This window comes from Vigna radiata, unplaced genomic scaffold (genome assembly GCF_000741045.1).
Source record: "Vigna radiata var. radiata cultivar VC1973A unplaced genomic scaffold, Vradiata_ver6 scaffold_387, whole genome shotgun sequence".
Taxonomy (NCBI): domain Eukaryota; kingdom Viridiplantae; phylum Streptophyta; class Magnoliopsida; order Fabales; family Fabaceae; genus Vigna; species Vigna radiata.
This window is the reverse complement of record NW_014542416.1, coordinates 171,097-198,639: the sequence shown is the minus strand read 5'-3', so window position 1 is coordinate 198,639 and position 27,543 is coordinate 171,097. Positions and strand designations below refer to the sequence as shown.

Here is a 27,543-nt window from a genome sequence, read left to right as displayed (position 1 = left end):
TATATATATATATATAATTTTGAAAAAAATAGTTAAAACTTTATAATTTAAAAAAAAAAGTTATTTTTAAATAGAGAAAAATTATTTAATTATTTATTTTAATAAACAAAAAGTAAACTATATCTTATTATATATATATATATATATATATATATATATAGATAAAAAAAAGTTACTGAATCTAAATTTAGATTCTTCAAATATTTTAAAAGAAAAAAAAAACATATCACAATGGCGTAAACTTTAAGCCATCAATGACCCACCCAACTTAATACCATAAATTGTCAAAGCGTGTAGACTGGTCCACATTGTTTATGTAAAAAAATAAAATAAAATGATTTTTTTCTATTATAAATTTTTTATATGATTCAAAATTAAAATTAAAATTCAGAACATTTTCAAACGCGTCTAACAGCTAAGGGTGACAGTTCATATTAAATGAGAAAATGAAATCTAACGGTGAACAAAACCACTTTTGGTCAAGGAGAATTAGTTTTCAGAAATCTGATTTTTTTTTTCTTATATAACTAAAATTTATATTCTAAATTAAATTAGATTACTCAATCAATATTTATATATTTTAAATAGTTTTATTCTATTATTTATATTTAATTAAAATATTTTTCAAAAATTCTAAAGCAAAATCAGATTAAACTTTTTACTCTTTTTATTTTAAATTTTTTTTTTCTCTCCTTTGAACAATAGAAATATTTAGTTTGAATATTAAAAAAACATTCTAAGGGATTTTCAAGTACTCCATTATTTTAATTTTATAGTTCTTTAAATATAAAAATTTTAATTCTATTAATTTTATTCAAATTTAAGATTTTTTAATTTACAGTTATCCTATAAAATTAGTCTAACAGGTTATTAAAAATTTTAAAGACCTATTTAATTATCTTAATTATTACCATTAATAAAATTTAATAAAACATATTTAAAATTAATGTATCATAATGATTTTTTTATTATGATATATAAAAAAATATCATCCTAAACACTTTTATCACCAATAAATTTCATAAATAAATATTTAATATTAAAAATTATAAAAATAAAAATATAAAGTATTTTTATTTTATCGGATCATATATAATAATTTTTTTTATTATATCAAGAATATATGAATAGTTATTATTTTAAATTCACTACAATTCTTTTATTCTTTTTTAACTTCTAAAATATAAATTTAAAATTTGACGTGAGAAAGGCGGTGGTGGTATCAGCATGCTGCTGTAGAACTTTCAACCACATGGTTGTGATTTGCTCCTAAGCATTTGTCTTGAGGCTTCACTTTCGATCTATCTTTTCCATGGATTTTGTTAGTGATCGGTACCAGAAAATAGACGGCGGAAACTTTGAAGTGTTTCTGAGTTTCAAAGGGGAAGATACGCGTGCTTCTTTCACTTCGCATCTCTACACTGCTCTTCAGAATGCAGGAATCTTTGTTTTCAAAGATGACGAGTCACTTCCACAGGGAAAGCAAATTTCTCGTTCTTTGCGGCAAGCGATTGAAGAGTCTCGAATTTCTATTGTTGTTTTCTCAAAAAATTATGCAGAGTCGTGGTGGTGTTTGAAAGAGTTGGAAATAATAATGGAGTGTCACAAAACAACAGGCAATGTGGTACTACCAGTGTTTTACGACATTTATCCCTCTGAAGTACGTCATCAAAAAGGTGACTTTGGGGAAGCATTTCAACGTCTTTTGAGCAAGTTTTCTAAAGAGGAAGAGCAAAAAGTCCTGGATTGGAAGCATTGTTGGTGGAATACTCTTCGTGAGATTTGTAACATCTCAGCTGTTGAAATCCTATCTCCCAGGCAATGAAGCGCTCCCTGCTATCTCATATTGATATTAATCTTCTTATATCACATATTTTTACAGAACATTGTTTCTATGAATAACATTTTTCAAATTCATAACGTGTATGTAGTAGGATTGAAAGGGTAGACAAACTCGACAACCAGTGGGAAAAGACACTTCTTGAGGTTGTTCAGATCTCAAAGATTTTAGACTTAAATCCAAGGTAATAGGAAGTTTTCGTGCTTTATTAATTTTTACTGACCATTGTCTGTCAAAATAATAATTATAGTATTCATCACATGTATTAAGGGGGAAAATGAAGATTGCTGATAGTATAGAGATCCTCGTGAGGCAGTCGAAGGAGGGACTTTTTAAAGGAGCTGAAATCTCATTTAGGTGTGTAGGAAACATTTCCTGCTTTCATGTACATTTTCTCTAAAAATAACATTTATGAAATTCTCAACTTGTATGAATTAGAGAAGAGAAGGTTTATGATAAGATGGATTTCCTCATGAAGCAATGGAGGGAGGTATTTTGTGAGCCTTTTCGCAATTCAGAGGTTGCACTAGATCCATGGTAATTCAAACACTTTCTGCTATTGCATCACTTTACAGCATTATACCCTGTTTCAATCAATCATATCAAACATTCTGCTCATTATCAACAAAATAAGTGGGGTAACCAAACCAAACTTAATAGGGAAACCTAAAATGTGGAATATCATTTCTATTCTAGATTTTGTTTTCAATTCTGCTATAACCTTGTTCACTAACCCATCTTTTCAACATACTCAACTTTTTCCATTATATCCCTTTCATGAGATTCGGTAGGTTGGGCTAAACTTGTACCTACCTTCTAATGAAAAGACAACAAGATAGAAAAAACGTAGAAAGTGGATCCCCTTTTTGTATTATTCAACAATTATCAACTCAAAGCTCAAGCTTCCAAGCTTCCGCTTACAGAGAACAATTCTTCCTTTCGCATAGGACACTCCCTATCACAACAAAAATCCTTCCTATATTAACATTCTCCAAGATAAGAATATATAAAGACTTTCTCAGAAGTTTCACTCCCTGTAACAGCTAACTACTATTTTTTTTCTCAGCAAATAAGAATACAATAAATTTCTTCCTATAATACTCTTTGGAACCCCTCTCATTCCTTCCTTGCTTAACACAATGTTTCTGTGTTGATCTGTGCTGCTACTCAACTAACTTCATAATTTGACTACTTTGGGATAAGTGATCAGTAGTTTCATGGAACAATGAAGTAGTTTCATGCAAAGAAAGGAACAACTATAGTTACGCAATTCCCAATGAAGTCATCTATAGGGTCCAAAGAATAAAGGTGTTAGAAGGAGGAGTTGAGAAATAAAAGAGACTATATTCGACTTTGAGAGAGCTTGAACACTCATCTCATACATTTTCATATTTATATTTGTTGAATACAGTGAAAAATTATAATTAATCTCTCTTGTGTTGAATATACAGAGGTAGGGATGGCAAATATATCCGCAGGCACGGATATTTGCAAATAAAATTTGTGGCGGATAGTTACTATCCGCGGATATTTACTAGCCACGGGTAACGGATAGCGGATATTTTAATATTTGTTTCTAAACAGGTTAGGTACGGGTAGTATATTACCCAATCTACGGGTACCCTTTACCGCAAAAAAAAAATTATATATTTTTTAATTAAATTTAATTAAAAATAAAATAAAATAATATTTTTTTAGGTTAAATTTAATTAAAATTAAATTTTAATTTATATTTAATTTATATTATATTATATTATATTATATTATATATATATATATATATATATATATTTTGTAATTTTATTTTAAAATGTATAAAATATATTTTTTTTTTTAATTTTTTGCGAGTATCCACGGATACCTGCGGGTTTTAAAATACTCGTGGGTATTTTTTAAATTGGTATTCGACGGGGTAGTGGGTCGGTTGGCGGGTACATTTTTATCCGCGGGTCGGGTTGCAGGTAGGCACTATTCGTGCCCGACCCGACCCGCTGTCATCCCTATACACAGGGTCCTGTATTTATAACAGAGGAAATATAGGCTAAGCCCAAAATATAAATAAGAAATAGTAACAAACAACCTAAAGATAAAAGATAAATATAAAATAAAGATAATATATCTAACACTCCCCCTCAAGCTGGTGCATATGTACCAAGCTTGTTACTAATATAATTCATAAAGATTTAGTGAAAATATCTGTTTCTGTACTCGAGTGACACCAAATTGCTAATGATTTGCAAGACGACATAATACCAACCCAAAAGACTCCCCTTGAGCAACAAATTTGAGGGGTTGCTTCATGTAAATCTCTTCTTGCAAATCACAGTTGAGGAATGCCACAAGTGGATAAAGAGTTAATTGTTAGAGAACCACCATTATTATAAATAAACTAACAAGAACCATATTTTCTGTGGGAAAAAATACATGGATGGGTCAAACACAATGGTGACAGAAAAATGAGATCATAAGAGACATCAGGGGAAGAAGCATGGATGAACAAGAGATAGAAACCATAAAAAATAAAAAATTCTCCAATCAAGGCACCTGAAAAAGGAAGAGAGCAACCTCGACGCTCTGAATTGCTACTAGACATGCCACAATGGATGATAGAAAAAAGGAGCAGATCCACAACTTTAAAAGGCGCTGAGAGCACGTAAGAGCTCCTATGTTGATGACATGGTGGTCGTCTGACCGAGACGATTAAAACAATGGATCATCGGTCGAAACTTGAACTCTAATAGTGACAGCGGTAGACGACAGTGTCGCTGGCGACAATAGATGGCGCCACCGCGACAGATGTAGTGGCAGAGACACAACAAACTTTTTCCCTCAAAATAACCTTAGGCTCTGATACCATGTTGAATATAGTTGAAAAACTATATATGGAATTAATCTCCCTTATGTTAAATATACACATAGGATCCTCTATTTATAATAGAAGAAATATGGGCTAAGCCCAAAGTATAAATAAGAAATAATAACAAACTAACTAAAGATAAAAGATAAATATAAAATAAAGATAATATATCTAACAATATTGATATAATTTTGATACAGTAAGCATAAGGAAGAGCAAAGATCAACCTAAATTCTTAAGTACAAAGATAAGTATAACTCAGGTACAACACATAGCAATTTTCCAATACAACTACTTCCTACCTATATTTAATGAAACTACTTCCTTCCTATATTTAGTATCTATTCTAACACTCTCCCTCAAGATGGATGTGACACACAGGCACTGACGAGGGCGGGGAGTGATCGTCGGTGCAAGAGGCATGGTGCAAAGAACATAGACAAGGAACGACTCCTAGCAAGCTTCTAGTGGAAGGGGTACATGGAAGAATCGAACATACACCAGAATGAGAGGGATCTAGAGACTGTATAGGTATGGGACTATACAGTTGAAAGATAGCTTAAATGAATTAATTTGGCTACTCATATCAACAAAAATGCTTTTGCTTTTCGGTAGCCTAACTCATATGAACTCCATGGTTAAGCGTGCTTAGCCTGGAGTAATTTAGGGATGAGTGACCTTCTAGAAAGTTTTCCCGAAAAGTGTGCGAGTGAGGACAAAGCACATTGGAAAGTCTCGTGTTGGCAATCAATATTGCCTGTAAGTTGCCGGGGCGTTACAATGGAACATAGAAATTGCATATACTTGGAACAAAATAATTCAATTTGAGGTCCCCTTAAGGATTTTGTTAACACATCAACAAGTTATTGATTTGACAAACTAAGTACAAATTTCCTTAAAACAACATATTTTCTTAAACAAAGTGAAATTTTTATATTTTTAGTTCTCAAACACTGGATTTGAAGCAATGTGGGGAGTAGTTTGGTTTTCACAATACATTTTGATTTTCGAAATCTCACAAAAGTTAAGTTCTTAAAAGAATTGTTTCACTAATATAAAATAAGAGACATCATTGTCCTATATTTAACTTTAGTTGTTAATTAGACAGCTACATTTTATTTCTTAGTTTTTCAAAATATAATGTTTCCCTGAAGGAAAGTGTTATAGTAAAGCCTACCCAAGTAGTATCACAATACCTAGAGATTTGAGTATTTCCTTTATCTTCATATAGCGGACCTTTTCTAGAGTCTTTTCTGAGGTATTTTAACATACGAAGCATTTCAATGGTTAATACAAGGAGTCTACGTTATTGATTAAAAACATCAATTGCAAAAGATAGACGAGGTCTAGTAATAGTAAGTTAAATAAATTTTATGTCAGTTAATATGGTTGGTTTGTTTGTCTCAGTTGTAAAACTCATTTGCTTTATAAATTGGTATAGCACTGTTTAATAAGATGAGTTGAAATTCTTTCTGTATTACATATGCTTCCTAGTTTTCTGGTTCTACACGTGAAGCATTTTAGGGAGACACTTTTTGAGGCTGCTGACATCTCAGGGGACCTAGTCTTGAATTCCTGGTAATTGAAACATTTAAGGCATGATTATATTTTCACTAAACATTGTCTCTAAAAAATAACATTTATGAAATTCATCACATATATGTATGAAGCGGAGAAATGGAGATTACTTATGCTATAGAACTCCACATGAAACATTGGAGGAACGCATTTTCTGAGGAAGCTGGTACCATCTTGGATTCCATTTATATACGGTAATTGAAACACTTTCTGCTTTCGGATAGTTATGTTACACTTTCTCTAAAAGTAAATTTATGAAATTGGTAATATATATTCCAGGTACCTCCGGGATAAATCTGTAGTGGGGATGGTTCATTCTGAGATACGGAACCTCCGGGATCATTGGCGGGAGAAAGTTTGTGAGGCTTATGATAGATCTGGGGATAACCAACTATATTCCAGGTAATTGAAACATTCCACCTTTCAAATTTCTACTATACTTTATTTTTCCCAAACATAATATCTATGAAATTCATAACATCTATCAAGGAGAAAAAATGACATAGAACTCCACTTGGAGAATTGCACTAAGGCACTTCTTGAGGCTACTGACATCTCAAAACGTGCAGTCTTTGTATCAAGGTAAGAAGGCTTTTAGTAACTCTCTTAAAACCCTTTTTTTTCAACACTCTCTTCTGTTGGTTGAAACTCGTTTTGTTTCTATCTTTTTTATTTAACATCCCATTAACACTTAATTTACTACTTATCATCATAATATATATATATATATATATATATATATATATATATATATATATATATATATATATATATATAATAAACATCAAATGGGTACCAAAATATTTCGGTATAGTTTGGATGTCCTTTGTTCAAAACACTTCAGTTGCCATGTTGGACGAATGTGCTGTCATGAAGACCGAACGGGCGTTACTAACAGTGGACGGGCATAGCTCAAAGTGGACGGACGACAAAGATTGCATACACTTCAAGTTGTGTGAAAGACCGGACGACTCCCTCCTCCTTCACCAAGCTGGACAGACATCTGTCAAAGGCACTCCGATGCTCAAGTCAGTAAAATGACCGAATTGGCCATAGTAACAAGTAGAGCATGCATTATGCAAATGGGCTTTTACCTTTATTTATACTAGTTGCAATGGGCTTTTACCTTTCGTGAACCTGATGACGGTCCAATCATATCTTAATCTTCATTAGCAGCTTTAATGCGTTATTATCATTTATAATCTAATCATGTGATCGACCAGGGTGATTGACCCGGTGGTTGGTTAGTCGATCTGGGTGGTCGACCTGCTGGATGGCCGACCAAGAAAAAACCGTTTGGCTTGAGATAAGTTGTTCGATCTAGATAGTCAATTTTTAGGAGACCGATCAGTAAAATTATCTCAATTGACCTTTTGAGGTCGTTCGATGGAAAGTGCTAAGTCGTGGGAAGACTCTTCGGTACACATTCAATTAAATAAGTGACCTTTTTTTTATTGGAATTTAATATCACTCAAATTTCCTTTTTAAATTTTTTTGACCCTCAATTTTTTTTCTTCAACAAAAGTTCTCTCGAGATCAACTTCACAAAGTTTTTCAAATTTGTACTTGAGCTAAACATTTTTTCTTAAGTAAAAATTGTCTAAGAGCAACTTCATAAAAATCATGAAATTTTTAATTTTAGCTAAAATTTTTCGCTTGAGCGAAAATTACCCGTGGAACAACTTCATAAAAATTTTGAAATTTTCGCTTGAGTGAAAATTTCAGCTTTTCAGAAAAATTAAAATTGATAAGACTTCATTTTTGTTCCCATACTTAAAAAAGATAAAACCAAAATTATTAGCATTAAAAATAATTGTATCTTAAATCACCATATATCTCAGATTTTTAAACTAGAATTCAAACCAGTTTCTAACTCCGAATCTTGCTTATCAAACTTACGTCAACAGGACCGTCTTATACCTCAAGCAGTTAAAGGACACGGTGTCTAAAGATGCAGATTGGACGTTCCTCAATTAAAGCAGAACACAAAACCTCTCTGCTTTACCCTCAGTTTGACTCATTACTGTTCAAGTTGCATGTCTCTTCCAGATCGTCTAACTGCGGGAGGATATCAATTATAATAATTAGTTTTAAATTGGAATAATTAGCCTTTATTAGCTAATTCTTGTATATTTACTTTCCCTTTATTTAAATTGGTGGAGTTTATTCCAATTAAGTTATCAAGTTGTATATTTATACTATTGCAATCCAATGATCAAATAAGAAATTCATCCAAAATACTTTTCTATATCAATGACTATTTCATAAATTTGAAGTGAAGGCAAAGAAAAAAGATTTTAGAGAGATGGTGATTTTAGTGAAATAAATCTCGAATAATTAACTTTTTCTATATGTAAGTTTTATAGCTTAAATAAAAAAATATTCATACTTCATCTCATATAAAGTACTTCTACTCTTAAATAATTTAACTTGTTCCTTACATTTTCTCTCATTTTATGAACATTCTTCATGGGTTAGAAATTAAACCTATCTAAAGTCGAAAGTTCTAATAAATTTAACAAATAGTAAAGGTTAGAAAGAGTGTTAAAGAGATTTTCACTGTGTTTTCATGTTGTTACTTAACATTGTCTCTGATACTAACATTTATTAAATTAATGACATTATGACAGTTATAAAAAGCTGAAGGCTTACAATCGGATAGAGAGCCTTGTAAAATATTGGAAGATCGCACTCTGCGAGGCTGTTGAAATTTCGAGGTTGGTAGTCGAGCACTACAGGTAATGAAACACCCACCATCTCCCAATTTTACTGAACTTCGTCTTTAAAACTAACAAATAATAAAATCCATAATATTTATGAAGAGGAATAACGGATAATGAGGTCAATTACATTGAGAAGCATGCTAGGGACGCACTTCGTGAGGCTGCTGGCCTCCCCGGGAATGTAATCCTCAATTTTAGGTAATGAAATACTTCTACTTTCTCTGATTATTTCTTTTAGGTTTAAATCTCTTTTTGGTCCCTAAGTTATAAGGGGATGTTCAGTTTAGTCCCCGTTTATAAAAATGTAAATATTTGGTCCCTAAGTTATAAAAAAATGTATCAAATGAGTTCTTTTTAAACTTGAAATACTGTTTTTGGTTGTTTCTTAACAACTGCTACATCTTTAGATTGCTCTGATTTGTTTCTTAATAATAACAACACTTTAGATTGCTCTTTGTACTTTGACCATGAACATTAAAAAAAGGACTCATTTGATACATTTTTTATAACTTAGTAATCAAAGGTTTACATTTTTAAAAGCGAGGACTAAACTGAAACATCCGTTCATAACTTAAGGACCAAAAAACAGTTTAAACCTTTATTTTAATGAAATACCATTACTTTATAGTTCACATTTTTATGCATCACAGTATCATAACTGCACAAATTTTAAATTTGCTATTAACCTTTTAAATCAACATTTTCACAGTAGTTATTTTCCTCGTTAATTTTCTAATTCAAAGGTCATGTAGAAAGAATCTTATAAATAGATAAATATTCAAAAAGATGAATCCAGAGGAAATATAAATGACAATGTAAGAATGAGTATGGTAATCGACTGCTGATAGAAAATATAAACTTAAATATTCGTGTTAAATAATATTTATAATTAATTAGAAACTAATACGAATGGTTTTATTATACAATAATTCTTGTTTATTTAATTGTGTTTTCAGGAAATCAAGCAAACATTGGTTAGAGTACTAAGAACGAACATGCTTGTATGGTATTCATAAAAAAACCTTGTTTTTATAAAACAAAAAACACGAAGAAAACGTTTGAGAGAAGTAATTTCTAAAAACTATTCCAAAATTAATCTGTTTCACTTTTGCTTTTAATTACTTACATTCTCACTTGTAGTTACTAAGAATATATAGTTTTGGGTGTTATAATAAGTCTGCACATTTATAAAATAGCACAAATTTATGTCATAATATCTTGAACATATTATAATGTAGTTTTTGAAATCCGTCATGAAATGCGTAATTTATTATCAAAAATTTTCATTTGTCCGTTATAATAGGGTGAAAGATATTATGACGTAGATGTGTTTGTATGTTATAATATGTGATGTATTATTCAGAATCAACATATGATGACAAATATTGTTTAGTACATCATAATATATGTTTTTCTTAAAAACAAAATTGATTATTATATTTGACATCTAATGAAATTATAATAATATTCTTGTATTATCATCTCATCCAATCAATTTACAATCAATATAACTTCAAATGAACAAATTTAATGGAACTAACAAAATATAATTCATTTCAAACATTAAATAGTCTAATAATATTTAATGCATCATTTATACATGAAACTATATCTTAAATCCAAATATTACATTAAAATACATACACTATTGAATTGTAGTCAAGTTTCTACTAATAAAATAGAAGAAGCTCAGTTACTTCTAATGTCTTTAATGTCTGCAACTTCCATGGGAGATGAATCATTAAAGATTTACAAATAAAATAATAGAGTTAAAACAAATATTGTAATGAATAGTTGGATAAGTATTTAGTTAGTATACCTTATTCCATTATTAAGTAATGTTTGTACAAATAATGGTATACATGTGTTTCATTACATAATACTTACACTCATAACTGCCCAATTGACACTGCAAACTAAATACAAATAATCAAGACTCATTCAAACCAAGAACACAAAATATCAGATTATACTCTAGCTAGCCTTTGCACCATATAGCTTTGTCAATTTTGCTAAACCAAATTTCACAAAACTAACAACACAGCCAATTTCTCATAAAAATAGCAATCACAAAACACAAAACACAAAACAAAGGAAGGTAAACTTCTCTTACATTAGGTGTGATTATTTGCATCTTCTTCCTAGAAATAGATGGCATAAAAANAGCAATCACAAAACACAAANCAAAGGAAGGTAAACTTCTCTTACATTAGGTGTGATTATTTGCATCTTCTTCCTAGAAATAGATGGCATAAAAANAGCAATCACAAAACACAAAACACAAAACAAAGGTCAACTTCTCTTACATTAGGTGTGATTATTTGCATCTTCTTCCNAGAAATAGATGGAACACCCCGCAACCTTGAATGAGCTTCCAAAGACCGATACAAAAGGTAGACATTCATTACATAATAATAATAATATAGGAAGGAATCAAAATAGAAAAGAAAACTTATGCCTCTAATATATTTTTTGCTGGAACACCCTTCCTCACATCATCTTCGAAGTCACCATTTTTTTGCTTAATGCACCCCGAATACAAAGACATTTCTGCACACTACACAAAGTTTCATACATATGTGATCGTGCAAAGACATCATCTCCAACATCACGAATCATTTGCTCCAAACCATCTTCCATAATGAAATCCACTTTTTCTGCTTCAGTTTGAGACACATGTGCTATTGGAACTTCTAATAATTCACCATGCCATGTCGACTTGGTGTAGCTCCTTAGGAACCCATCACACAAAACATGCTTTCGTATTACTGCAATGGGTAGTCTCTGCTCGTTCAAGCAATTCACACAAGGACAATAAAATCTTCCATTATTATCTACTACATTTCTCGTAGAAAATTCAATAAATTGTTCCACTCGTCTCTCATATTCTTCAGTTATCCAACTTCGGTCCATATTAACATTTTGTGCCAATGAACTAAAAATAAGAAAGTGGTGACACTTTAATGTTTATTTTACAACGTTAGGCTTTGTAGTCCGCTACAAAGCAAAAACACTATAAAGGTTATTTAATACCATTTATAAAAACCTTTAAAGTTATTTTTTGTGTTGTTCATTCTCAATTATCCTCCTCCTACTCTTATTCCTAAAAGACAACAAATAATACTACCCTTCATACATGAAAAAAGAATAATTTCATTTTAATAACCATATTTGGAAGAAAAAACATGAACAATTACAAAATAATACAACTAAAAGACAATAAATTACAAAAACATGAAGGATAAAAATTAATACCTTATGGAACCTTCAAATTGATAACTTGTACAAGAAATCCTAACCAATACTTGATTATATTTGTAATCAATGACTTAGCAATAGAACAATAAACATGGTAGTATTCTTCATAAGAAAATTTATTTTCAGATTATGGGATGACCATCTTTAATAGGCAAACTAATTCTATGCCTTGATTTCATCCACAATAAGTCATGTATGAAATTACAAAAATCTCATTATGCGTGTTTCTGACTGCAACAAATGCACATATCTTACCAATTATACTCAGCATTAGAGTTAAACTTCTCATAGTTAACTCTCTCTAACTAAATACTTCAAAGTTTACTTTAACCAACTAAGTTACAAAAAACTTAATTATGTTATATATACATATCATTAAAATATTCTATTATCAGTTTAGTATTTGTTTTAACTAAAATATTATTCACTATATCTAATTACTAAAAAAATCTTTCAAAATAAAATACATCCTTTAAATTATAATTAACAAATTGTTTTAATTTTGATCTCACAATAGATTTCTACCACACCTTAAGAACAAATCTTTCAAGAACAAATCACTATCTTTGGGCAGATTATTTACAGAACTACCTGGAAAGTTTAGAGGAAAGATCAACACCTATACCTACAAACATACAGAAATGAAAAGTACTAGCATAAATCCTAGAATACATGCATGATTCAAAATACACAATTGTTTTATGGTCTGACATTTTTCAGAATTAGACATATATAATCAAAATAAGAAAAATGAGCCATATTGAATAGGAATTAAGAAACTTAAAAAAGAACACAAAAAATGTCTGAGATTTGAGCATCTTAAAATTAGATAGGAATTTTCTAGAGACTGCCATTTGTATACAAATTGTGCAGTTATAAAAGTACCATAGTAGAAATAACAAATATATGGGGAGGGGGCATGAGATAGTAAAGTAAACTAAACTCCAGGTTCTAATGATAAAATTAGGGTGTTTTTCATAAATAATCATGAAGTTATACTTGGATAAAAATGAATTTTGAAATGATATTTTTGAAAAATATTATTGGGCATTATGCATTTCCAAGGAAATGACTTTATCGTGTCTTGCTTAATTATTGTTAATTATATGATAAGAGGTGTCGCTTTTTCATGACAAGGGAAACAAGGATGGAAATAACTTTACAATCCAACTATTAACATTCATTCAATAGTTTCTATCAAATACTTTCAATCATAAATAGAATTTTGAAAAACATTTCAGAAAATGTTAAATGTTAACCAAATATGCCTTTTAATTCTAAAAATGCCATTTTCAGGGGAATATAATCAGATACCTTGTAAAACAGTATATATTCTCACCAGTCCAGTCAACAAACAAGAATATGGAGGTAGACCAAATATAAGAGTATAAACAAGATCAAACAACATGTATACTAACCAACCTAAATTTCTTTCCTCAAGACAACTAAAGCTAGAGTGATTTCTCACAACACTACACAGACATGCACTGACTCAACAAAAGCCTGTAAAAAAGGCCACTGGAAAATGAGAAAAACTTAGAAATTGTACCCTAGAGAGTAACTCAAACCACAATATATTGAAAACAAAATAAATTGATTATGCGTCGAAGTTATCGATCTCATAGCAGTGCATTACGACTAACTCTAAAAACGCTAGCAGGATTGCTGGAAGCAGGATGAGCAATATTTTAAATATTATAATAATGCAAACTAAAAAATGTATACTACACATAATAAAAAAAAGCAATAATCCTAATTTAAAGGAATTTATGATGAACAATCCAAACACAATCCCCACCAATCTATGAGAAATTAATGAAATTAATAAAAGAAAAACATAACAAATTAGGAAAAAACAAATAGTAGAATGTGAACTATGAATCATAAAACCTACTTGGTCAGTCTCTCAAGGTTCTATAACTACTTGGTCAGCCATTGAAATAGTGCTTTCAGTTTGCTGGCCTTCACCTTTCCCTAACCTAGTTCTCCCTCTCTGTAGCCTAAACCACAATCACAGTCGTGCGGAGGGAGGAGTGTTCTCGGAGCCAAGAAAAACACGGGTGCAGAGGAGTGTTCTCGGAGTGTTCTTGGAGGAGTGTCGAGAAATGCAAGGGTTTAGGGATGAAGAGCGGAAGAGAGGAACGAGAGTGAGATGAAATGTGAAATGAAATCAGAGATAGCGAGAGAAAAATGTGAAAAATTAGAGAGGCAAAGAGATATTATAACTTCGATTTCTAAAACTCCGTCATAATACATCAAGAAATTTCCAAATCTTATGACAGGTGTCCATATCTACGTAATAATAGGTTTTAAATTTATTTACAAGTTTGTCACCCCATTTCATATTATAACTGATATACAAAATTACGTCATAATATGTCTTAAACTTATTTACAAGTTAGTCACCGTGTTTCATAGTATAACTAATTTACAAAACTACATAATATGTCTTATTTTTATTACCATTCTCCCACCAATCAACCTATTATGATGGATAATTTTTATCCGTCATAACAAATTATCATAGAAAGATATTTTTTCACTAGTGCCTCACTAAATTTCTTGTCTTATTATGAAGGATAGTTATTAACATAAGCTATTAAATAGTTCTTAAAAAAGAAAAACAGTGCATTAGATGAACTTAATGAAGTAAGACAGATTTGTACAAGTTTAACTTTTTACTCAAATTTACTTTTATTTTGATGCATATAGCGTGGGTTTCATTGTAGGAATGAAAGTGAGGCTGTGAAAAATATTGTTAAAGATGTTACACGTTTGTTGGACAAGACAGAGTTGTTTGTTCCCAATAATCCTGTCGGAGTAGAATCTCGAGTGCAGGAAATGGTTCAATTGCTAGAACAAAAACAATCAAACGATGTTCTACTACTTGGGATATGGGGGATGGGAGGCATTGGAAAAACAACTATTGCAAAAGCAATTTACAATAAGATTGGGCGAAATTTTGAGGGAAGGAGTTTCCTTGCAGATATTAGGGAGGTTTGGGGGCAAGAAGCTGGCCACGTTTCTTTACAACAACAACTTCTATCTGATGTCTACAAAGAAAACAGAATAAAGATACATAACATTGAATCAGGAAAAGTTATACTAAGAGAAAGACTTCGCCGTAAAAGGATACTTCTTATTCTCGATGATGTAAATAAATTACAGCAATTAAATGCTTTGTGTGGAAATCGTGAATGGTTTGGTGCAGGGAGTAGAATAATCATCACAACCAGAGACATACATTTACTTAGAGGGAAAAGAGTTGATCAAGTTTTCACAATGACAGGAATGAATGTAGATGAATCTATTGAGCTTTTTAGTTGGCATGCATTCAAACAAGCAAGTCCCAAAGAAGATTTTATTGAACTTTCAAGAAACGTAGTTGCTTATGCTGGGGGCTTGCCACTTGCTCTTGAAGTTCTTGGGTCTTATTTGTTTGATATGGAGGTAACAGAATGGAAGAGTGTATTGGAAAAACTTAGGAAAATTCCTAACGATGAAGTACAGGAGAAGTTAAAAATAAGCTATGATGGTTTAAGTGATGATACTGAGAAAGGAATATTCCTTGATATAGCATGTTTCTTTATAGGAAAGGATCGAAATGATGTTATACATATATTGAATGGTTGTGGACTTTTCGCAGAAAATGGAATACGTGTCTTGGTAGAGCGAAGTCTTGTAACTGTGGATGATAAGAACCAACTTGGAATGCATGATTTGCTACGGGACATGGGAAGGGAAATTATTCGTTCAAAATCTCCAATGGAGCTCGAGGAGCGTAGCAGGTTATGGTTTCATGAGGATGTGCTTGATGTGTTATCAAAAGAAACTGTAAGACCTTCATTTGTTATTTTAGTATTACAAATATATAAAGCTAATGGAAACAATATACACCTTTGTAAGTTGGCTATTTTAGCATTCATTTGGTCAATTGCTTGTCACAAGAATTTTTAAAAATTGTTTGGAATTGTGAATTGTTCGTTTCCACTTATAGCTATGCATATTTTACCGTTCCTTTTTTTTTTTTGTGATAGGGAACAAAATTTATTGAGGGATTGACTTTGAAGTTACCTAGAAGTAATACAAAATCTCTGAGCACTAAAGCATTTATGAACATGAAGAAACTCAGGTTGCTGCAACTTTCTGGTGTAGAACTAGTTGGAGATTTTGAATATCTCTCTAAAGACCTGAGATGGCTTTGTTGGCATGGATTTCCTTTTGCCTCCATACCGACAAGCTTTTATCAAGGAAGTCTAGTTTCTATCGAGTTAGAAAATAGTAAGATTACCATGGTGTGGAAAGCGACTCAGGTATTTAGTTTTTTGGATTATATGCGTTGTTTTTTATTTAAATCATATTAAGCATTATTATGAAACTTTAACATCCGAACTAGGTTGACATTTTAAAGTTTCAAAAATCACATGCCACCACATGAAAAATCAGTAAAAGAAAGGAAAAAGATACAAGGAGAATGAAGGTAAATCTTATCAATAAAATTGATATTACAAGTATCTTCAATATTACTTAAAGACTTGGGATGTGCCGACCAATGCCATTAAAGACATCACAAACCCTAGACTTGAGCTGACACCTTGGTTTTAGGAATTCCAAGATACTGAAAGATAGAAATATCAAAATGCCAAGCATCATTCTAGACATTAACATATTGACTACCAACATTTAGAATTTTGAAGAACAACATCATGCCAATCATTAATGTCAGGTCAAATAGATGAAGATTCATGAACGATTCTTGGATTATACTTATTTAGAAAACCCTGCTCTCATAACTTGAGACCAATTCAAATTACCATAAATTAAACTCCAAACCAACTTACCTTTCCAATAACTCTTAGAGCAAATTAATTGGCCATCTATAAACCTGAAAGTTGCAATGAATAACCCCAATAATAATAGAACCAATCGATTGGATCCTACCCATCATACTCAACAACTTACCTTTCCAATAACTCAATCTATTTTTAATATTATCAGCAATAAGTCTAAGAAATCTAGATTTATGCGCACCTTGAAAAAGGGGAACACCCAAACAAGTATAGAAACCCAACATACTTTAATTACTTTATTAAAGGAGATAGGAGTGTTGCCAGTGTAAAAATGGCTTTCAGCACTATTGAGCCACTGACCCAAAGCAGAGCCATACATCTCAAATAGCTGCATGATACTTCCAAGACTTCTCTTGTTACAAAAGCATCATTTGAATATCAGAAGGAAACATAGTACCTTTAAGATTCACCACAAGGAGGACGTGCTTTGAATTAACCAAAAGCGTATCTATATTCAGCTTCTGCACTGAATCCGCAACAACATTTTTCTTGCTCTTCTGGGAGACAATGTTCCTTCTAATGAATGCACAATATCCTGTTGTGGATCCTTTTTCAATAGGACAACCAACTGAATCTGCACTATTTCAGTGTCACCACTATTGTCAACTTTGATACTTATACAAAGTTTTTTTACTCAATAAAAGAAGTATGAAGTGTCAACCAAAAGTAATGAGGATAGCCTTGCCTACACAAAAGTAAAAGCTAAACCAAAATATAATGGAACTACAAAAATGGCATCATGAGTATATATTTAACGTCCACTTCACTGTTCATGGCATATTTTAANTGCTTTCATTTATTTTTGTTGTTTTTTATCTAATTTATTTCCATTGTATTTTTTTCTTAGCTGATGGAGAAGTTGAAAATTCTTAATCTTAGCCATTCTCATTATTTAACAAAGACACCAGACTTTTTGAATTTGCCTAATCTTGAAAAGCTTATACTCGTGGATTGTCCAAGGCTGTCTGAAGTTTCATATACCATTGGTCATCTCACCAAAGTTCTACTAATAAACTTTCAAGATTGTATTAGCCTTTGTAACCTTCCAAGAAGTATCTATAAGTTGAAATCTCTTAAAACACTCATTCTTTCGGGTTGTCTAAAGATTGACAAGTTGGAAGAGGACCTAGAAGAGATGGAGTCTTTGACAACCCTTTTTGCTGACAAGACTGCTATAAGAAGGGTGCCCTTTTCAATAGTCAGATCTAAAAGTATTGGATATATTTCATTATGTGGTTATGAAGGATTTTCACGCGATGTGTTTCCCTCTATCATTTGGTCTTGGATGTCACCTGTAAATAGTCTCTCTTCTCGTGTTCAAACATTGGTGGACATGTCTTCTCTTGTTTTTTTAGATGTACAAAATAGCAGTTCCAATCAGCTATCATACATATCTGAGGAACTTCCAAAGCTTCAAAGTCTTTGGATTGAGTGTGGTTCGGATCTTCAACTTTCTCGATATACAAAGATTATTTTGGATGCTTTAAATGCGACAAATTCTGAAGAATCGGAGTCATATGGAACAACATCACAAATGCAGAATGTATTTACGTTAATTGAATGCAGTTCAAGATCAAAATTGTTTGAGAAGACACTTTTAATTCAAATGGGAGGGAGTTGGGAAATCACACATATTCTAAAACAGAGAATTTTGCAGGTTCCTTTCTTTCTCTTTCTCTCTTAAATGCATCTAATTATAATATTTTTATGATATAAATATTTGTGAAAATTAAAAAACTACTTATTTTTGGCAGTTGAATTATTTTAATACATCAATTATACGCTGTCAACATAAAGATTTAAAGATGATATTTTAATCACACTACATTAAAATTATCATATAACAGATTTTATTTAACTGCCATCATATATTCTGCTATTAAAAAAGAGAATAATAATATGACATTCTAATGCATAACATTAAATCTGTCTAACAATTTGAGGCAAGTTATGATCATGTAGAATACTTCTTGGCTAAGGATCATAATTTTAATTCATGATAAAATGATTTATTATCTTGTTTTATCATAAGTGGTATTGATGCACCGATGGATGAACTTTTAGCATATATATCTTTATTTTTACAGAATATGACTACGAGTGATGGCGGTGATTGTTTGCTACCTGGCGATAGTTATCCAGATTGGTTAAGCTTCAGCAGCGAAGGTTCTTCTGTGACTTTTGAAATTCCTGAAGTGAATGGACGTAGCTTGAAGACAATGATGTGCCATATCCATTATTCTTCCCCGGACAGTATAACATCAGACGGCCTGAAAAATTTGTTGGTGATAAATCACACAAAGAGCACCATTCAGCTTTATAAGAGAAATGCATTAGCGGCGTTTGATGATGAGGAGTGGCAGAGGGTACTATCAAACATTGATACTGGAAACCAGGTGCAAATTGTTGTTGTTTTCTGGAGCAGAATAACTGTTAAGAAGACGTCAATTTATCTTATATATGAGGCAATTGATGAAAAAGTAGAGCACTATCATGCATCAAATATGAATGTTCCTGTGTCAATCTCTCCCGAAGTGGAATCCATGGAGGACTTGAGGGGTGCTTTCGTTAAAAGCTTAACTAAATTCTTATCATGTTGTTTCGGTACATAATATGTAGAACCGAGAAACATACATGTACAATGTCATCTTTTATTCTTCAAGTCTATCTTCTTCACCTGAGTACAGTTCCAATCCGAGTTGTGGTACTGCTATCGATCCTCAAGTCAAATTTTGATTAACAAAGGGTAATAATAGTTAAAAATCTAAATTTAATTAATTTAACTTTTACCTCCACCACCACCCCTTCTCCCTTCTCTTTCCACCTTTCCACAAATTTTTTAAATACCAAATTACTCTTTAATTCAAATTCAATTTTACTTTTTACCTTTCTTTATTTACCAAATTCTAAATCATTTTCACTTTCTCTGCCGCATCCCTCCCCCGCTTTCTCTCACTCTTTCTCTTTTCTTTGAGATCCGTTTTTGCCCACCTTCTCTCACTTTCTTCTCTCTTTCGGTGATATCCGTTTATTCTCACCCTAACCCTTTGCTTTCAGTTCGTAGTGGTGCGGTGGTGTGGTGGTGTAGTGCGGTGTGGCTGTTCGTGCTGTTCATGGTGAGGTGGTGTTCGTGGTGTTGTTCGTGCGGTGCTATTCGTGGTGCAGATCTTTGTTGGTTACCCTCAGGTTGGTTTTCTTTACTCTGTAGTGTGCATAGATCTTTGATTGCACTACTTTGAATGCGCATGTTTGGTTTGTTGGCTGGTTTGATCGTTTGGTCTCTGTTTGCTTGTTGTGTGCTGCGTTTGATGTGTGCAGGGGAAGATGATAATCGTTCAGGCTAAAACGAATGTCTGTATAACGGATCTCTGGCCTATCCGATGACAGATTTTGCAAGTCTGTTTCAAGGCCGGCCAAACGGATATCGGACATGTGTGGGTGGTCTTTTTTTACTATTAATTTTTTTATTTTAAATGTATAAATAGTTTTATTTAAATTTAGTATTTATTTTAATTTGTTAGTCGAATAACTTTTTTTAATTTAGTTATGTAATTATTATTTATTTAATTATTTCAATAGAAAATTAAAAGTGAGTTTTCACTCTGTCAATCTAATGAAAATCAGAAAGTGTATTCTTCAAAACTAGAACAATTTGTTGTAATTTTAATGTTGTTATATGTATTGTGCATTTTAAAGCTATAATCTGGAATGTTCATTTCAAAGTTGTTATGCGTAATTGCTTGCTATAGATTCTAAAATCGTTACACTTATGGACTTCTATGTCTATAGTTTCTGATCCCATCTGTTTCTTTTAGTTATTTATAGGATGCAAATGCAGATTTTAAACATATTCAAATGGATTGATGTCAGTGATAAAAGTATGAGAAAACACAATGTTGAGAACCTGCATAGTTGGAACAATTTCTCGTACAAAAAAAAGCAGTATCTTAGTACACTAGTAGGTCATTATATAAAATGAGAATGCAACTGTTAGGAATCCACGTAAGAATCCTAACTTTCACCTTCTCACAAATACACTTTAGTAAACAAAAAGAAATCGGTAAAGAATTCGTATTGTATTCACAACAAAGAATTAAGAATATAATTAGGAAACCTAGAAGCTTAACCTCCTTTACCAGGTGCGTGGATCGGTATACAACTCACAAGTGTCTAATTGTCTAATTGAAACAATAAAGAGGTCCTTATACAGACCTTTTTCCCGCCCCACCTGACTGGTTAAACAGTTAGGTATTCTTCCTCACTCTTTTTCTATCATAAATCCTCTAAATCCTAACATTACTCCCTCCTTAGCATCAACCTTGTCCCCAAGGTTGAATTTTGGAAACTGTTCTTGCATCATCACCCGATCTTCCCAAGTTGCACTTTTTACCCCTCCATCTTGTCACTCAATTAATACTTGCTCCTGCTGGTCCCCCTCCCCCCCTAGACACATCTATCTAACACCCTGCTTGGCAAACATGATGGGTCATTCACTTGTAAATCATCTGGTAGCTCCTTCTCTACCTACTTTGTCCCAATGGCCAATTTCAGCTGGGACATGTGGAAGACAGGATGGATTCTCGCATTCTCAGGTAATAGCAGTTTAAATGCTACCTTTCCTACCTTTTGTATCACCCTGAACGGCCCGTAATGCTACTTCCTTCACAAAAGCTTTAGCTACCATCCTCACTGTGTAAGGGTGTTTGAGAGGAATGAAGTGACCATACTTGCTCAAACGATCCACGAATACAAGTATGGCGTCACACCCTTTTGATTTTGGCAACCTCACAATGAAATCCATGTTGATGTCTTCCTACACAGCCTGGGGTATCGGTAACGGTTGTAGCAAGCCTTGTGGGGAGGTTGCTAAGTACTTGTATTGCTAGCACACTAAGCACTGGGCTACAAACTCCGTGACAACCTTCTTCATTCCAATCCAGTACAGGGACTGCGCTATCCTCCGATAAGCGCAGTATACTCCCAAGTGGCCCCCTATTGGGGTTGTATGATAGTCAGCCAGCAGTTTCAGGACCCAGCCTGACTTGGTCGAGATGACCAATCTTCCTTTGTAATGCAGTCGCCCATTCTCTATAGTGAAAGAGGAATGCTTGTTCGGATCCTTGGTGATATTCACCACAATCTTCCTCAATTCTTCGTCTTCTTCAACTTTCCTCACCACTTCCTAGAAGTCCCTCTAGTAAGGTCGCACCACTGCCATTAGTTCCTTCATTCCCTGGTTTTGTTTCTCGGCCTCTTCCTCCAATTCATCTCTCTCTTTTCGTGACAAAGTATCAACCACTTTATTAGTGCTTCCCATTCTATAAACAATCTCGAAGTCGTAGCCAAGGAGTTTGGCAATCCAGTGTTGTTGAGCTAGAGTGGTTATTCTTTGCTCCAGCAAAAATCTTAAGCTTTTCTGGTCAGTGTGTACTACGAACTTCTGACCCACCACCACCGCCATAAGCTCTTTCTCGTAAATTGACTTCCCCAATGTCCCTTCTAACAGCGCTTTACTAAAGTAGGCTATCGGCCTCCTCCTCTGCTTTAGCACAACTCCAATTCCCACCTCTGATGCGTCGCACTCCATGTGAAACTGTTGTGTAAAATCTGGTAACGCGAGTACTGGGATCGTCGTCACCGCCTCCTTTAATCGATCCATCGCTTCTTTGGCAGCCTCTATCTACAAAAAATTTCCTTTCTTCAACATCTCCGTCAAGGGTCTCGCTATTTTGTCGTAGTCCTTAACGAATCTTTTGTAGTACCCCGTTAGGCCCAAAAATCCCCTCAGAGCTTTCAACATTTTTGGTTCCTCCCAGGTGATGATTGCTTCCACCTTTTCGTGGTCCATCTCGACTCCCCTCTTCGTTATAACATGCCCCAAATATCTGATTGTTGGTTTCCCAGACTCGCTCTTCTTCTGGTTGGCTACCCACTGCTGCTCTTGTAATCTGCCCAGCACTGTGTTTACTTGCTGCAGATGCTCCGCCCATGTCGAGCTATACACGAGAATGTCGTCGAAGAAGACGAGAACGAACTTCTTCAAGTACGGCCGGAACAACTCGTTCATGGCGCTCTAGAAAGTGGCAGGGGCGTTGGTGAGGCCGAAAAGCATCACCAGAAACTCATAGTGCCCCAAATGCGTTCTAAACGCCGTCTTCTATATGTCTGCTTCCCCCGTCCTAATCTGGTGGTACCCCAATTTAAGGTCCACCTTCGAGAAATACCTTACGCTTGCTAGCTCATCCAGCAATTCTTCAATCACGGGTATGGGAAAGTTGTTGGGAACGGTGACACTGTTGAGAGTCCTGTAATCGATGCAAAATCGCCAACTCTCGTCTTTCTTTTTTACAAGGACCACCGGGCTCGAGAACAGACTTATACTAGGTCAGATGATGCCTGCATGCAACATCTTTGTCACCTGTCGCTCGATCTCCATCTTCATGACATGTGGATAGCGGTATGGGCGTACATTGACTGTGTCAGCCCCTCCTTTTAAAGTAATTTGATGCCTCTCTTCTCTATTAGGTGGCAGTCCTTGGGGTTCCTGAAATACCCCTGTATATTGTCCCAAAAGTCTCTCCATGTCCTCCTTTTGTTCCTTTGTCAATCCTTTTTCTTCATCATTCTCCCTGTTCGCCTCCTTGCCCTCCAAACTCCAAACCAGAGCACGTGAGTTTACTTCACTTAGTTTTAGCAAATGCTCGGGCTTGACCACTCTTCTTTCCAGGGTCGGGTCCCCTCTTATGGTGATCTTCTTCCTTGGTTGTTGGAACGTCATGGTGGACTTTCCCCAATCTAGCGTAATCCCCTTCAACTTGGTCAACCACTCAATTCCGAGGATCACGTCAATGCCTCCTAGTTCGAACAAATAAAACTTATCCTCAATCTCAACACCCCTCATGTTGACCACTACCCTTGGACAACACCCACGAGTCTCCTTCCTGTTCGAGCTTCAGCTCCTCTACCAACCTTTGACTGACAAAGTTGTGGCTCGTGCCACTGTCCACCAGTATCAGTAAATTTGTCTCTTTCACTCTCCCCTGCAACTTCAACGTCTTTGGCTGTGTCAGCCCTCATGCTGAGAACGCTGATAGTTCCATGCATGGTGGTTCTGCTTTAGCCTTTGTCCCCTCTACATCCCCTTCTTCATCTTCCGCCAACAACACCACACGTAAGCTCTTCTCTAGACACGGGTGCCCAAGGATGAAAGGCCCCCTACAACGAAAGCATTTTCCTTCTTCTCTGCGTTTCAGAAACTTAGGGTAATGCAGGTTTCTTAAATTTTTTCCCCGATTATCACCTTCATTGTAATTTTCGCCTCTCACCGGTCTGTTTCCCATCACGTTGTCACGTCTCACCGACCCAATACTTTTGGCAGGGATTGCCCTTCCCGGGTTGTTTCTAGGCAGCTCGGTCCTAGCCACCACCGTTCCTCCGCCCGTTAATCACCCCCATGAAGGTGGGTTTTTTTACTGTTGTCCACCCCATAAACCCTAGGGCGCGAAGGGTTTCTTCGATGTCTCGCGCAATCTTCGTCGCCGACATCAAATCGCGTGGGTCATGGGGCCTCATCTGGCATCGCAACTCCTCACGTAGACCCGCCAGAAAGTATCCCAGCAATTTGTTATCCGAGAACTCCTTCATCTGTCCGGCCAAGGCTTCGAACTCCTTCACGTATTCCTCCACGGTAGTCGTCTGTCTGATCGTCGCCATTCTCTCGAAAATACCACCACGGTGGCGACTCTCAAAACATATCAGAAGCGTCTCCTTGAGCCCCTCCCAGGATCAGTCACTCGCCTTATCCTTCCAGAATTTGAACCAGTAATCGGCGCTTCCTTCCATGCTGATATGGGCCAATTCGACCTTCTTCGCTTCCGCCACCTTCTGAATCTCATAATTTCTCCGCCTTGTTAATCCAATTCAAAGGGTCCGGTCCTTCAAAGGTGGGTAATTCCACCCTTCGCCTCCAATTGGGTAGGTTCTCTGATCGCTCCCCATCTCTTTCTCCTCCGACGTCATCGTGTCGGCCACCCCCATTATCATTGACTGTCCCATGGCTCCCGTCAGAGCTCTCCTCCGTTTTCTTGTTTCGCACACCCATCAATCGTATCAGTTCTTGGATGTCTTTACGCATTGGTATCGAGTCTTGTTTGTTAGTTGCTGATTCCGCCTTCAACCCGTCTACGACTAATTCAAGGTGCTCCATTCGCCCTTCAACCACATTCATTCTTCCCTCCATCGTTCTCACTCTCCTCCGCACAGATCTGGTAGGTCGGACCACTTTGTTAGGAATCCAGGTAAGAATCCTAACTCTCACCCTCTCATAAACACACTTTAGTAATCACAATAAGAAATCAGTAAAGAATTTGTGTTGTATTCACAACAAAGAATCAAGAATACAATTGGGAAACCTAGGAGCTTAACCTCCTTCACCAGGTGCATGGACCGGTATACAACTTACAATTGTCTAACTGCCTAACTGAAACAATAAAGAGGTCCTTATATAGACCCTTTTTCAGCCCCACTTGACTGGTTAAACAGTTAGGTATTCTTCCTCACTCTTTTTCTCTCATAAACCCTCCAAGTCCTAACAACAACAGTGTAATGTTAAATGGCTTGATCTGATATCTTTTCTTTTGTCTTGTTGATGTTTTTCAATTTTAGAACTATGTATAATAATCGTATTTGATGAGAGCCTGTAAGGTTTCTTATGTAGATTGTTGACCTTTTCTGCTAGGTGGAAGATTTCATTAAAGCTATATTTACATACTCGCCTTTAAGAAAAGCATGTTTATGGAGGATACAAAATGCGAGCTTTTAAGATTCATCTAACTTCGTGTTGAATCTTTAAATCACGAAGAACACACTGGAGTTTGAGATTTAGAGATGATCGAACACCTTGGCAAAGGCATGTTGGAGTTTGAGTGATAAGTGTGAAAATGAGTTATTTTTACACTTATAAATGATCTCAATTTTATAATTATTCATGTTATTACTCAATGAAAAGTTGTAATAGGAAGTAGATTGTTTCATAAATTATTATTTAGGAAAAGTTGTATAAATTGGAAGTTGTCAACCAATTATCACAAAGCGGAAGCAAAAATTCACAGAACCAGGAAAATTAATTCGCACAACGCACCAATACTTGTGCGCTGAGCGAATTATATCAGTTAAAAGGAGGTTTCAATTTTTAAATTCGCATAGCACACCACTGTGCGCTTAGCGAATTAGAGTAGTTGAGTGCATGAATTAAAATTAATTCGCACAACGAATACACTCTTGTGCGCTGAACGAATTAAAATAATTAACTGCTCTTAAAAGATGTGACAGACAAGAAGAAACCATCTCCTGACAGGAAAAATAGAAGAACGCTCTGGACAACTGGAGAAGACCATCAGGAAACCCTTCAAGACATCAAGACTTCACTTTCTGCAAGGAATTGCTGTAAAGAGTACGTTTTAGATGTCTAGGAGAGGCTAGTTTTTCTGTTCATTGGAATTGGTTGTATGACGATACATTAATGTAAATTTCCAGTGCAATATATGTCTCTGTTCTTGTTCTTTTCTTGACTTGCTTTAGATTATACGCAAGTATAATTCTTTTTAAAGGTTCTTTTGTACTGGGAAGTATTTTTAGAACCACAAACATAAGAAAAGAAACTAAAAGGAATGATGCTAGGAATAGCTTCTGTACTTTTGGTCATTCTAAACATCTGATTTTAATGCAAAATTATCTGTTGAATTAATTAAGGAATTAATAATTTAATAGATAATTTTAGAACTTCCTTTAAGGAATTAAATCAAGATACGCTTATGTGAATGCTTGAACAGAGAACGTATTTTATCCAGGATGTTACTGTAATGTTAGTCAAAGACCAATTCCTGGCACACCAACTGTGTTTCTTGTATTGTTCTGTGTATTTTGATGTCTAATTGAGTTATAAAAGGAAGAATTGTCAGGTATTGCACAAGTCCCTTGGGAGAACAATACTTTACTTATCCACTATATTACTTGTAACGATTTGGTATACTTACCAAAAAGTTATCATTGAGCTGCCACTCCAAATACTACGGGTAGTAGACAGTGCATTTGAAGCAGATTAGTGCTGATAAATTCTGATGAGGTGGCTTCCCGATAAAGATTTTGTTTACAGAAGTGTACGTTGTACGAGTGATAGTCTTTCTTTTTACATTTTTATTCCTTTTTCGTTTAAAGCAATGTAGGGAGGGGGTTGTGCAGACTATATGCCTCGTTTCTCTTGTAGAAAATCCTAATTAGTATCAATAGGAATTACTAGTATGAATCCAATGGTAGATACTTGCATGTAATGCTACTACTTCAAGATAGATTCAGTGAGACCATTTTTAGATGCATATAGGGTAAACGATTATCGCTCAGATGTTGGAAATAGAATTATTTTTCAGGTTTTGTGATTCG

The 27,543-nt window shown here is 34.3% G+C and overlaps 1 protein-coding gene across 6 annotated transcripts; it reads left to right on the top strand.

Annotated features, from left to right (window-relative positions):
- Window positions 1-1,188: 1,188 nt before the first annotated feature.
- On the top strand, window positions 1,189-26,608 carry LOC106780048 (TMV resistance protein N). 6 transcript variants are annotated; one of them, XM_022776841.1, is made up of 17 exons: window positions 1,189-1,818; window positions 1,932-2,024; window positions 2,111-2,197; window positions 2,279-2,377; window positions 6,192-6,275; window positions 6,368-6,469; window positions 6,555-6,677; window positions 6,765-6,857; window positions 8,906-9,013; window positions 9,098-9,196; window positions 14,986-16,090; window positions 16,294-16,569; window positions 17,954-18,763; window positions 19,194-19,502; window positions 20,164-20,292; window positions 20,425-20,540; window positions 25,844-26,608. In XM_022776841.1, the coding sequence occupies exons 1-15, from the start codon at window positions 1,313-1,315 to the stop codon at window positions 20,224-20,226; spliced, it is 3,957 nt and encodes a 1,318-aa protein (XP_022632562.1). In that variant the 5' UTR covers window positions 1,189-1,312; the 3' UTR covers window positions 20,227-20,292; window positions 20,425-20,540; window positions 25,844-26,608. The 6 variants fall into 6 exon arrangements, with proteins under 6 accessions (XP_022632562.1, XP_022632563.1, XP_022632561.1 ...); XM_022776842.1 differs by lacking the exon at window positions 20,425-20,540; XM_022776840.1 differs by lacking the exon at window positions 25,844-26,608 and having other exon boundaries at window positions 20,425-20,743.
- Window positions 26,609-27,543: the final 935 nt, after the last annotated feature.